Source organism: Musca domestica, unplaced genomic scaffold, assembly GCF_030504385.1.
Source record: "Musca domestica strain aabys unplaced genomic scaffold, Musca_domestica.polishedcontigs.V.1.1 15, whole genome shotgun sequence".
Taxonomy (NCBI): Eukaryota; Metazoa; Arthropoda; class Insecta; order Diptera; family Muscidae; genus Musca; species Musca domestica.
The window spans coordinates 16,189,285-16,202,349 of NW_026712207.1; the positions used below are offsets into that span (position 1 = coordinate 16,189,285).

The 13,065-nt window shown below is 33.7% G+C and overlaps 3 protein-coding genes across 5 annotated transcripts; 1 reads left to right on the forward strand and 2 right to left on the reverse strand.

The window, feature by feature from the left end:
* Positions 1-3,847: 3,847 nt before the first annotated feature.
* On the reverse strand, positions 3,848-5,347 carry LOC101894045 (bladder cancer-associated protein). Its single transcript, XM_005185102.4, has 2 exons — positions 4,651-5,347; positions 3,848-4,265 (listed from the first exon to the last, which is right to left on the reverse strand). The coding sequence occupies exon 1, from the start codon at positions 5,018-5,020 to the stop codon at positions 4,784-4,786; it is 237 nt and encodes a 78-aa protein (XP_005185159.1). The 5' UTR covers positions 5,021-5,347; the 3' UTR covers positions 3,848-4,265; positions 4,651-4,783.
* Positions 5,348-6,468: 1,121 nt separating this feature from the next.
* On the forward strand, positions 6,469-8,857 carry LOC101893871 (UDP-glucuronic acid decarboxylase 1). The gene is made up of 2 exons (XM_005185101.4): positions 6,469-7,550; positions 7,904-8,857. Exons 1-2 carry the CDS (start codon positions 6,756-6,758, stop codon positions 8,444-8,446), a joined length of 1,338 nt encoding a protein of 445 aa, XP_005185158.1. The 5' UTR covers positions 6,469-6,755; the 3' UTR covers positions 8,447-8,857.
* Positions 8,858-9,043: 186 nt separating this feature from the next.
* LOC101893485 (estrogen-related receptor gamma) lies at positions 9,044-12,424 on the reverse strand. Of its 3 annotated transcripts, XM_059119724.1 has the most exons (4): positions 11,888-12,424; positions 11,659-11,808; positions 10,420-11,052; positions 9,044-10,356 (listed from the first exon to the last, which is right to left on the reverse strand). In XM_059119724.1, exons 2-4 carry the CDS (start codon positions 11,668-11,670, stop codon positions 9,322-9,324), a joined length of 1,680 nt encoding a protein of 559 aa, XP_058975707.1. In that variant the 5' UTR covers positions 11,671-11,808; positions 11,888-12,424; the 3' UTR covers positions 9,044-9,321. The 3 variants fall into 3 exon arrangements, with proteins under 3 accessions (XP_058975707.1, XP_005185156.2, XP_005185157.2); XM_005185099.4 differs by lacking the exon at positions 11,659-11,808; XM_005185100.4 differs by lacking the exons at positions 11,659-11,808; positions 11,888-12,424 and adding an exon at positions 11,171-11,461.
* Positions 12,425-13,065: the final 641 nt, after the last annotated feature.

Below are 13,065 nucleotides of genomic sequence, written 5' to 3' on the forward strand. Positions count from 1 at the left end.
ATATATTTTTTTCTTTATATAGTTTTTGTTCTATTCCTCAAACCTGTAATAATTGTTGTTAATATTTAGATTTTTAAATCAAAAAATATTATTATTTTGAAATATGTGAAATACCAGAACAAAAAAAATTTTTGTAAGAAATTTAAAATAAAAATCTTTGTATTTGTAAATAAGAAACCCCAACAATCAATAATAAGATGTTTTATTTTTTAATGATAGAAAACGACCCAATCCAATTTGCTTTGAGTGCTGGAACTAATTTTACACACATGGGCTAAGAAAAATATTTTGGTTTAAAATATACCTAAATTTTACGTATTATTCGCGGAAGCCCAAAAAACTAGTAAGGAAAAGTCGAACGGGGCCACAATGCGCATTTAGTAGAGATCCCGTAACATTTATTTGAATTAGATCATACCACCTATTAACATTTGGCTTAAAGCAGTTATAGTTTGGTTTCAGAGGGAGCTAATATATGAGAGGCATATCCAATTCTGAATCGAATTTCACTATATTTGACGGAGATCTTTTAATCCTTTATACCAAATAACATTTATATAGATTGCATATCACTTCGAGAAGGATTATATTAGAAAATATATATATCGGAGCCGAGTTCCACAAAATGGAAACGTATGAACCGATCTTGATACAATTTGGAATGCTGCATCTCATATATGATAACAAAACATAATTTTTGTGGGGTGCATATTACGAATGTTGGGGACTTAAAAACCCAATCGGATGAAACCTATATATGGAAGCTATAGATACATCTAAACCGATTTTCTCCGAATTCGATGTACTAGCTTTTAGAGTGAATTCGGTCGGATGTACCAAAATTCAGGACTTTTGAATGGCAAATATGCCATTTTGTGCACAATTAACCAGAAATCGGTTAAAGATATACACTGGTGGCCAAAACTAAAGCAACTTAAATCGCAAAGACAATAAATGTCCTGTAACTTTTACAAAAATAAACAAATCGTAATTATTTTTCCAGGGGGGGGGGTTTAATTCACTCTCAAGAAACTAAAAATAAAAATACAAAAATAAGTTTGAACGAAAAATAATATGTGGAAAACTAAAATGACCCAATTTTTGCTTGGTCAAAACTAAAGCAACTTTTGATTTTTTATTTTAAAATAATTAAATTTTGGCTAGTAGTCGATAGCATAACCATTATTTTTGATAGCAGCTGCACACCTACGAGGCATTGAATCTATAACACGCTCAATTTGATCCTTGGGTGTGCTTTCCCAGGCACCCCGAATTCTTTAGAAAATGTTGTGCTTATTTATTTCCGAATCTCTCTTGATCTTCCTATCTACGATACTCCAAAGGCTTTCTAAGGAGTTTAGGTCAGGTGATTGTGCCGGTCATAACAAAACATGAATTTTTGACTCCCGCAACCAATATTTGACAAGTTTTGATACAAGTTTGGGATCATTGTCATGCTGAAACACACAAATCAGCCCAATATTTTACTCAGCGTAAGGGAACAACGTGATGTCCAACACATCTTTGTAAACAAACGGATCCACAACTTCCTTTATTTTATGGATAGACCCAAGTCCATAGAAAGAAAAATAGCGCCACGCCATTTTTGACCCTCCCCCATGCTTCACTGTACCTTTGCAACACTGCGGCTTGAGTCCTTCATTTTTTGGTCTTCTCACCGTAAAATTTTTCACGTCTGAGCCTTTAATATTAAACGTAGACTCATCCCAGAAATAATGTTTTTTCCATTGAGCTTGATTCCACTTAATATTATCGTTTCCGAAAGCCTTTTTGATTTTTTCAGATATAAATGGTTTTTTGATGTCTTACGGGCACGCAGACCAGCTGCCACTACTCGTCTACGCACTGATCTCGAGCTTATATCCAATGATTGCTCTCTCACCAATCCTGTTGAACTCTTAAATAGTTGTTTTTTTATTTCTCTCACAATTTGTGGATCAGTATGGGCTGAAGTTCTTCACGGCCTTCATCCGTTATGGACTGTTACTACTGATCCATTTTCAAAAAACCGACTTAGTGCACAGACATAATTATGAAATCACATAAATATTTATGAAATATTTCTCGGAAATCATTTTCTGTGATATGTTGTTTTGAAAATCACTGATAATTTGCTGTTTTATTCAGGTACAGTATTTGCTTCTAGCCATTTTTAAATTTTTTTTTGGCAGTACTTAAAAAACGAAAAGAAAAACATATACTGTTGTAAAAAACTTCTCAAAAAGGATTTATGACAAGCGAAATTGTCGAAGGAAGCAAAAAGCGATAAATATCACAGTAAAAACCACTGAAATTGCAGCGGTTATATGAATGTACAACAGAGTTGCTTTTGTTTTGTCCAAGCCAAAATCGGGTTAATTGACTTTACCAAACATAATTTTTTATTTAAAAATGAATTTTGGTTTTATGTTTTAGGTTTTTAAAAAGTGAATAAAGTACCTAATTTAAAACAAGAAAAACTTTCTCATTTTCTTAATTTTTGAAAAAGTTACAGGGCATTCATTCTCCTTGTAATTTCAGTTGCTTTAGTTTTGGCCACCAGTGTATATAAGAGTTACACCTAAATTTGAACCGATTCTCACCAATTTCAATAGGGTTCGTCCTTGCGCCAAACATATATTGTTTGCAAAAATTCATCTCAGTCGGATAATAAATTCGGTCTGCATTTGTTTCACAAAAATACATCTAAATTTGAACCGATTTTCCCCAATTTCAATGGGGTTCGTCCTTGGGCCAAACAAATATTGTTTTGCAAAATACTTAAACAGACGGACTGACATGCATAAATCGACTCAGAAAGTGATTCTAAGAAAATCCTCAAACTTAACTATGCGCCTATCTGGATTCCTTCTCCCTGTTACAAACACAAAGACATAATACCTTTTTACCACTATATGGTGTAGGGTATTAAAAACAATCAAAAATTTGGGAAGTTTAATGAAATAAATTAAAACATGAGATCTTGACAAAAATACTTAATTTTACAAAATACATTCACATAAATATTAATATGTCTATATGCATGTGCACAAACAATCTCGTACATTCTCTTCTAAAATAAAAACTATTATGCCGATATAAAGCAAATATGCAGTATTATTTTTACATGAAAAATCTTGATCCTGAAACAATATGTAACACATTAATATACTTAAAAAAATATTGTTTTGTAATGTTTTAAAATTTGCAACTTGTAGTTCTTCTATTTAAGAAGTCTGCGTTTGTACCAATACTTTTCACATATTAAAAAATAAGAACGAAAACGTCGAAGAGAAACGATAAGAAAAACACCTACATAATAGAAATTGGCTGTTTGTTACAGCATCACGTCAAATTGTATGTTTATGATTGCATATGAATTGTTTTCTGTTGGCTCTTTTTTTAAACTTTGAAAGCATATTGCCAATTATTTACAAGTGAGCTACTATACTCGGAGACCAGCAACCCACTCAGAAAAAGGAAGACTTGCATAGGCCATTGATAAATTTAACATTCCAACGATCATTCATTTGCTTTATAATCAAGCAATGTCAAGCCAAGACATTTGAAAAATGCAACCTAGGCTGTTAAAGTACTGAGTATTTTCTATTAGATTTGATGACATCCTGACTATCTATTTGTTCTTACTACTTCTATTTGATCAATATCAAGCTATTTGAAAATCACTTGTAATACATTTAAGCCGATACCTTCTGAGTAAAGCGATTAAAACAAAGTCGCAAATGAATACATTTTGTGATATTTTTTTATTTTTGTTGCTTGTTTTTTTTTTTTTCAATTTGTTTTACTATTGTTACATAATACAAAAGAAAAAATTACCTACACATAAATTTTAAAAATACATATTTATAATAACTAGTATGTATTTACACATGGTTAAACGTTTACAAATTAACACAGAAACATAAAATCTTATGGGCCTCAATTCGTTTGTTTGTTGTTGTTGTTGATTTATAAATAGTACATTTTTCATTTCGTTACAATTAAACAACCAATCTTATGTTATTCGTTTGTTTCTCACCTTAAATTGTGTATTTATGTAAGAATCTAAGATCATTACCAGGCATTTTGCATGTTGGTTTTTTATAAATACTAATTTTTAATTATATTTGCATTGTTGTTTTATATATTATTATGAATGAAATAGAAGATTTACTGTTACATATGCATTCAATCGACTGATATTATTTTGGGAAAACTGCTTTTTATTTGGTGAGGGTCGGGCAAAGGTCAAGTTATTTTATCTGAAATAAAAAACGTATGGTAAATTTGAGTTTTAAAATATCAATGTATACGATTTTTGTGTCTTTTTGCAAAAAAACTAAATGCTATCTCATTTTTTACTTAATACTTCCAATATTCAGTCTGCATTTGTACCTACTTATGTTTATATAAAAAATATTTTATCATTAAAAACTATTAAAAAAAAAGTATTGTTTAAAATTCAGTAAATTCCGTTAGATTACTTTATATTAAAATATTCAAAAACAAAGATAAGCATTGCCTTATTTTAAGGTAAATATTATGCGATATTGAGCCCTTTTTTGAAATTGATGTTAGGCATCATTATTATCATGCATTAGCCTATGATTCAGATCGGTGAAGAGTGCGGACTGAAACTTTACTTACCTTTTTTCATATAGACGAGGACTGGCTTATACTAATTATCCTTCTGCCTGGTAGAACTTTGGTAACTGATTCAAATATTTGTCACATATTTCCTTTACACCAACACTCTTTCCCAACGCCGTAATAAAAGGCTTTAGCCATTTTCACATTGGTTGTCATCACAGCTTCCCCAGAATATGCAGTTACCCACTCCGCTATAGCATATTAAGAATACGGCAGTCAAAAACACCAGACTACAAATCGTGCATGGTTTTCTCTCCAAAAAGAAGCCAATCAGGTAGAGAACAATAAACATCACATGTGTTTCGATAAGAGCATTGTTTGGCTTCGGAAGTAGAAGTACTGGTAACAGACATTGTAGGCAATACATAATATATATTCCACTTGTTATTTATTCAACACAGGCCTGGTGTTTGATTGTTATAATTAAAATGTTGTCATTAAATGGCCGCCCGACGAAATCGCCAGAACTTCACTCTCCAATGCTGGCACCAACCCCTTTGACGATGCTTCGAGCAATGTTAATGTGATTGGTTCGAGATCCACCATATGCACACTCCTAAGCGCGATCAAACATTTTACATTCCAATGATTTTTTATTTAAATTAAGGTTACAAGTCGGCACCTTTTCTCTAAAAAATTTTTCCTTATTTTTCTTATCGTTAGGGATTCGTAAGTCGATTTTCAATTATTTTAGTCTATTTCTTCATTATCAACGTTTTCTTGGCTGGTTTTTTTATTCCCTTTTGCCTAATGTTGGTTCACATTGTCTAATATTTATCGAATGTGTCGAACATATCGATAACGCATACAATGAAAACCTGTCACATGGTGCAATGAATTCAAGGTAGGACAGAACTACCATATGATTTTAATTTTTTTATTTTTCTGACTTAATATGTCAACTTCATTTGTTTATGTTTGTGCATTCTTTTCAATAATAAAAAAAAAATTTCAGAAAATATTCAAATTCAGGTGTTTTCCAAATGCTAATTGCAACGTATGCATCGACAAAATCTACAGTTTTTGTCGCGAAATAAACCATAAGAGATATATAGAACATGATTTTGAAAAGAAATAACCAAACACAAAATAAACAAAACAATAAATTGGTATGAATTTTCTTTAATAATATTGAAAAATAATTCCATGTTCTGGAACAGAGAACGAATTTAAATATATTTCTACGATAACCGATTTTATATTTATAATATTGAAAAATAATTCCAAAATTAGTAGATGTTCTGGAACAGAGCACTACAGTACGTTTACACATAAATGTGGATTTGGGTTAACGTTGTCATATCCATCACTTATACTTCAAATAAATCCTCTCGAAGTGGGTTAATCCTACGAAAAATTCTAACGTAAACATGGCATTAACCAAATACTGAAAACAAATGGCAAATTTATCATGGTTGATCCGTTATTATTTAATTTTCTTCTAACAAACGTAGCCTAAGTTCCTCGATCAAGCATCGCGACCAAAGTCCATAGATCAGGTTGTCAACATTATATTATTCGTTTTTATACACTGCGACTACTATTGTGATTGAAAATCCCCAGTTCTGTCAAAATATTTATTTACGTGCTCATATTTTAATTCAGAATTTCATGCATTTGACAATACGGGCGAAATTAACTGATCTTATCGAATAACCTAATAGGAAATAATCATAAATAAATCACATTACATACGTTATATTTTGTTAACCGTTTTGTTTTTTGCTTATCTTCATGCGTTAGTTTCAATCACAATAATGCCTGTTAACATTAACTTGTAACCAGCTGTTCTTGAATTCGGCCATGGGAGAAGAAGAAGAATAATTTTATTCCCGTTTGCTACGCTTATTCTAAACATTACTTTTCGCTTTACGCTATCAGTTATCATATATGTTTTGAATGTTTTCAATACTGTTGAGAGTTAACTTGTTCAATTAACAAGAAATTATTAGCATAACAAGCTTATTATTATCGCTGGTACGGAAATCGGACACGTTGTATGATTGAATGTGAACTTACACATGTGAAACGTATCACAATCGAAATTTCCTACTTCCGTGACTGGTCTTGGATTTCTTCCAGGATCTTTCAACGCCGTCAATATGTGGACAATAACTATAACAAAGAAACGATGGAAACAATTTGCAATCGGAGCTGGGATTACACTTGTAGTTATTGTGATCTTCTTTAAAATGTTAAATTTGCCTATTAACAATAACATTAATTCGGCAATGCCGAAGAGCAGACATGAATTTGAAACCATTTACGAACGGCAGCAAAGACTAATTGAGGAGCAACGTCTAGAACTACAGAGGACGAAAGAAGAACTGACCCGCCTGCAAGATGATCTGCGTGCACTGCAGTCAAATACACCTCGCAAGTATCCCAAAGTAAAATATTTAAATTACAAAAATCGTAAAAGAATTTTAATAACCGGAGGAGCGGGATTTGTCGGTTCGCATTTGGTTGACAATCTTATGTTGGCTGGTCATGAAGTTATTGTTGTTGACAACTTCTTTACGGGTCGCAAGCGCAATGTCGCTCATTGGCTAGGACACGAGAACTTCGAACTAATCCACCACGACATTGTAAACCCTTTGTTTATTGAGGTAGATGAAATCTATCACTTGGCATCGCCAGCTTCCCCACCGCACTACATGTTAAATCCAGTGAAAACAATCAAAACCAACACAATGGGAACAATAAATGTTTTGGGTTTAGCAAAGCGTGTTATGGCCCGAGTCTTGATAGCAAGTACCTCCGAAGTATACGGGGATCCTACCGTTCATCCACAGCCAGAATCGTACTGGGGCCATGTAAATCCAATAGGGCCGCGTGCATGCTATGACGAGGGTAAACGAGTTTCTGAAACGTTGAGTTATGCTTATGCCAAACAGGTGAGCTAAAATATTTTAGATTATGATTTTAATCTGCATTTACACGCCATTTATTTATTATCTATGCACAAAGATGAAACCGCAGTAACCAGCAGCTGCGTAATTAAATATCTTCTCGCTATCATTGCTGTTTCGTGTTCCTTCTTCATCAGAACATGTTAGCGTTTCCTCTTCTATTGTTTTAGTCAAAATTTTTATATATTACAGACCTGTTATCAGCCATAATCCCACTATACAAGTATATACATACACAGTATAATGTGTAAACAATGCAATGTTTTATTTCATTTATATTTGTTGTTGATTGTCGTCTAGATAATGCAGAGATTAAATAGATGTTTTTTTTATTACAGGAAAAAGTTCAGGTCCGCGTAGCTAGAATTTTCAATACATATGGTCCCCGCATGCATATGAATGATGGTCGAGTTGTATCGAATTTCATTCTTCAAGCTTTGCGAAATGAAACTATAACTGTTTATGGCAATGGCAAGCAGACACGCTCTTTCCAGTACGTCGACGATTTGGTCGATGGTCTCATAAGTCTTATGATGTCTAACTATACGCAGCCGGTTAATTTGGGCAATCCTGTTGAACATACCATCGAAGAATTTGCTTTTATTATCAAAGAGTTAGTAGGTGGCCATAGTAAAGTCGAACGCACCGATGCAATGGAAGACGACCCACAACGAAGGAAACCCGATATAAATAGAGCCAAGAAATATCTTAATTGGGAGCCGAAAGTACCACTGAAAATGGGTCTTCTTCGAACTATTGACTATTTTCGCAAGGAACTGGAGAGGTCGGATCGATATGCAGCAAATTCAAAAAAATATTTTGAATCGCACGACTTAGAACGTAGCCAAAAACACTATCAATTTGATACTGACAATGGTTAGTGTTTAATGCAAGGGAGAGAAAATGAGGAAGGAGTACTTAGTTTAGATTGTTTCCTTAATTCTCCAAAAATATATGACGAAACTCATATAGTTTAGAAAATCTACATCTTTGAAGCTAGTCTGTAATGTAAATAAGAGAAGACGAAGAAAGACACCGCCGTTTTCGATTGTACACTAAAAAAATAGTTGCAATTACCTTACCCAAAAAAAAAGAAATACACTCACAAACAAAAGAAGCCATTGGATGGATATATGATTTTAAAATCCCCTCCCTTACTTGTAATACCATTTTTTTTATCGTTTTATTGTAATTATTTTTACGGAAGTCCCTCATAAATAGAATTTTTAAGAGCACTATTGTAAATTTTATGTAAGCAAATTATTTTATAAGAAAATATACACAGTTTATAATGAAATAAACTTAAATCGCTTTTGAATATTGATTTTGTGACCAGAAAAGAGAGAGAGAGGCAAATTGTCCTCACTCAAGCTTAACATCACAATGGAAAAGATCACCTGTTTAAATTCGAGAATTATAGTTTGGGTTTGTATGGCATTAGTATTATTTATTTATTTACAAATGTTTTATACATAATATATGTATAGAAATAGTCTTAAAAATATCTACATACTATATTTTGTGTGTAAGTTTTTCCTAAATCAAAACGACGAGAATTTCAATATTCTATTCCATTATAAGATATCAAATCTTTGGATCAAAATAACAATCTACAACAGAAACAAATCATAATCCTTAATAGGCTACATATAAACGAGGTATTCTAACCACTGCCAGTAAATAGTTCTTATTTTGTTAATTTGCGTATTTATTAATGAAACAAATGCTAAAGTTGTGATGTCGTGAACTTTAAATCTCACCGTGATACTGTTTCTAGCATTTCCATAAAGAGTTTCTTTAATGATACTGAACCTTCGGCATTGACGTTGCGCCAAAATCGACGCAGAATATTATCGGCCTGACGCAGGGAGGGCAGTAGAAGCAGCAGTTGTTGTTGATGCGAAACAGCCGAACTGTGCCGCAACAAATAGACCACATCATTTAGAGAATTTAATATTGAGTCGCGAAAAGCCCGCAAAGAACTTTGATCGTCCAAAAGAATATCACAATTGGTCAATATTAATGCTTTTAACAAATAATATTCCTCTCGGCGAGGTGAGACGCGTTCCAAACGTTGAGCTACTTGAACACAATGATAATAGAATTCTGTATAGCCACATTCTTTGGCCAACAACTCATCCATCCACACATCGGATGCGAAACACAGTTTTCCATTAAAGGGAAGCGAACGAAATATCAGCTGTAATGTCAGGATCTCAGCCCAAGAAACTTGCAGCAATTTCATTTGGTCGTTAAGTGGTAGTTCTGTGAAACCAGGTATCTGCTTCGCCCAACCAATTACATAAACCAACTCCTTATCGTACAAATCACTGAGAACACACAAAATATCGTGAGCATCTGAATTGTTATTGGTCAAGGAGTTCAATTGGAAAATGCATGTGGTGCTGGTAGTGGGTGTCGACGTACTACCCGCCGTTGACGATGTTGGTGTAGAAGGCGGGGTGGCATCAGCTGTATCAGTATTTTGCAAAAGATTATTGTGTTCACTTTTTATATTTACCCCCGACGATGTAGTCGACGGTGTCGATGCATTGCCAGATTCCTCATCAATTAATGAAGATGTAGAGTTGGCTCTATTTGCTTGTGTTGTGGGAGTTTGTACGGAAAGTATATCGGGTTCATAATTGCTAAGAGCATCAAGAATTTTAACATCACCCAGTGATGTGATGCTCGATTGGTAAAGTAATTGCATGGTTTGGTACGAGTTGGAAACGGGATTTCGACGGTATTTTTGACGACCACCTCGTACACGATCCAAGCGGACTCCTTCCTAAAAAACCAAAAGGCATCTTAATAGAACCATTATAATTAAATAGATATTTTTAAGATTTACCTTAAGCATTCCCATTAGAAGACATTTTTGAAATCGGCATGCCTGACATGCCTTACGCCTTCGCTTATTGATTTCGCATTCATTGTTCGCCGGACACGTATACTCTATGTTACCTTGTATGGTACGTTTGAAGAATGCTTTACATGCTTCACAACTTGCCACACCATAATGAAAACCGGAGGCAACGTCACCACACACTAAACATAAGCGTCTTAATTCATCACGTATCGATGAGCCACCGGTGGATGCGGCTTGTGTACTACTTCCTCCTCCACCTGTCGTACTCATGTTGCCATCATTATCGACAGCTGTATATGAACCATTACTATTGAGACTTAATGTCGTGGTCGAGCTGCACATTTGCCTTTCCGGAGATACTGATGGCGAAGATTTCATACCATTCCCACCATTGCTACTGGAGCCGGCACTGCCTCTTCTATTGTGACTACCTACATTGCCATTCGCTGCTACAACTGGATTCGCTGTTGATGATGCTGCAGCAACTGGAGAGGGGCTGAAGCCATTAATGTTGTTAATATTTGTATTGGGTTCTTGAACTTCCTGTTTAATGTTCAAAACATTCATCCCGTCTGTCATGTTCAGTGTCTCGGTCACAATTAGCGTTTCAGGGTACTGCAAAAGAAACAAAACATATTCATTAGTAAATACTTTCATATTATTCTTTATTTTGGTCAACTTTTTTGAAATTTTAAAATAAGCTTAATGCTGGTAATTAAATTGAAAGCATCACCTATGGGTTTTCTTTCCACTACTTGTAAAATATGCCCATTGTAATGTAATCACAGAAATGCAAAGCCACATTTGACTTTTCTTCTTTGTTCTGGGAGAACGACCACTCTTTATAATGTCAACGGGAGAGGAGAAACGTGTATTGTGCGAACTGCATGTGGGGAAAACTACAAATGTGCATTTAATCAAAATGAATCGGAATAGTGCCTATGTTTTTTTTTGTGTAAAAGCAAAGAAAAAAGCAATGACATTTTTATGAGTGTCATATTCATTCAGCGTCAGAGTTGTCAGCGAACTAAAAGGGGAAGTAAAACCTATTGCAATAATGGATATTGGTCATCTATTTTAAATCGGAATAAACAATAATGTTAATTCATTTTAACTTGGATCATCAAGAGAATTTTGGAAAATAGAGTTTATACGCTTTTAGATCTTGGTTACAGCATTATTATATTAAATTGCGATTTATTTATTAAAATTATTTCTTACATGCCTAATCATGTGAGGATTACATCCCAACAGAGCGCATCTAACGGTTCCCTATTTCTTGTAATAAAACAATACATCAATAAAATGTAAGCTCATATGCACCACACAGGGATGATAACAATTATGAACAGATAACAACCACAACGATTACTACAATTGGAGAAAAGTAAATAAAAAAGAAAAGTAACTTGCGAAAATCACCAGTATATCGAGGGAAATAAAAGCTTACCTTAATTATTGGTTTATTCCAACTACAGTAACTATTATCAGGAATACATTCTTTTAAATGGCCATAATTAAAGAATACCCTCAAAAATGCTCTTCTTAGTAACAGTTGAACCAGACAGGTTGTGTCTTATACGGGGTCTGGTGGTAAACACATAAAAGTAGGTTACAAAATAGTAGACGAATCCGTTTTGTTGACGGTTTTTAGATGATGCGTTAAAGCGCAAGAGGTATTGTTGAGGCAGCACTTCCACTTTATTTTTTACTTGAAATATTTTCTAAGCTTTCCATTTAAGATTTTATTATATATCTTCCGAATTTTACGACCACTATCAAAACAGATCCATTGAGCGTACAGAACTTTAAATTCAATCTGCTAATATTGCTGCTTCCGTACACACTCGGATATTTAAAAAGTAATCAATAAAGATCGGCAGATCGACTATATTCCCCAAATTTCAAGCAAAATTGTAAATCTCCTAAAAGTCTAAATAAAAATAATTTTTAATTAGACCTTCTTCTTTTCTTGTGTAGACAAGTGGATTGACAACAAATGGTTGGTTATATACAAAAGAAAGGAATTGTTGTTGTCTTGTTCTAACACACGATAAAACGTATGGTGCCACATGCACACAAGAACATCCCCCGCATATCTACAGAGTAGTCCAACCAAACAACCGCATCTGCTAGAAACCAAACTAAAACAATCAGCTGTAATCAGGCAGAGACCTAAATATTGAACTAAAAGCAACTTGGCGTTTAATATTTCGATCAGGAAGTAATTGGCTGACGACATGACGAAAACCATTAGATACATTACAGAAATATTTTATTCGAAATCGCCAAAAATGGCGGAGTAGAGGCTAAACTAAACTAAATTAAAATTCCGAGACAAATTTGACGGTTAAATCGTTATCGACTATAAATCAGGGAATTTGCAATAAGTAAACAACCAGTGTACTATATTCCAAGTATTTTTATTGAATTGATAAGTTATTAAAAATTAACAGCGCTACCTAAAATTCGACGTAGTCAACTTCCCCACAATGGTACAATGTTTTGTAAACCTGTATTAGACAAATACGCCTGGTCCATACCTTATAATCTGCAAATTAAAAACGTTGAAAATATGTAAACTTCTTTAAATGCAGGGGGACGTTTGTTGTACTATTCATTTTTACG

What these genes read in the sequence shown, in the direction of transcription:
- LOC101893485 (XM_059119724.1), bottom strand. An exon ending in TTCTAATGGGAATGCTTAAG is followed by an intron (nt 10,357 to 10,419) that starts GTAAATCTTAAA and finishes TTGGTTTTTTAG; the next exon opens with GAAGGAGTCCGCTTGGATCG.
- LOC101894045 (XM_005185102.4), bottom strand. Translation starts at nt 5,020, where the DNA reads ATGTATTGCCTACAATGTCTGTTACCAGTACTTCTACTTCCGAAGCCA.
- LOC101893871 (XM_005185101.4), top strand. Translation starts at nt 6,756, where the DNA reads ATGTGGACAATAACTATAACAAAGAAACGATGGAAACAATTTGCAATC. An exon ending in GTTATGCTTATGCCAAACAG is followed by an intron (nt 7,551 to 7,903) that starts GTGAGCTAAAAT and finishes TTTTTATTACAG; the next exon opens with GAAAAAGTTCAGGTCCGCGT.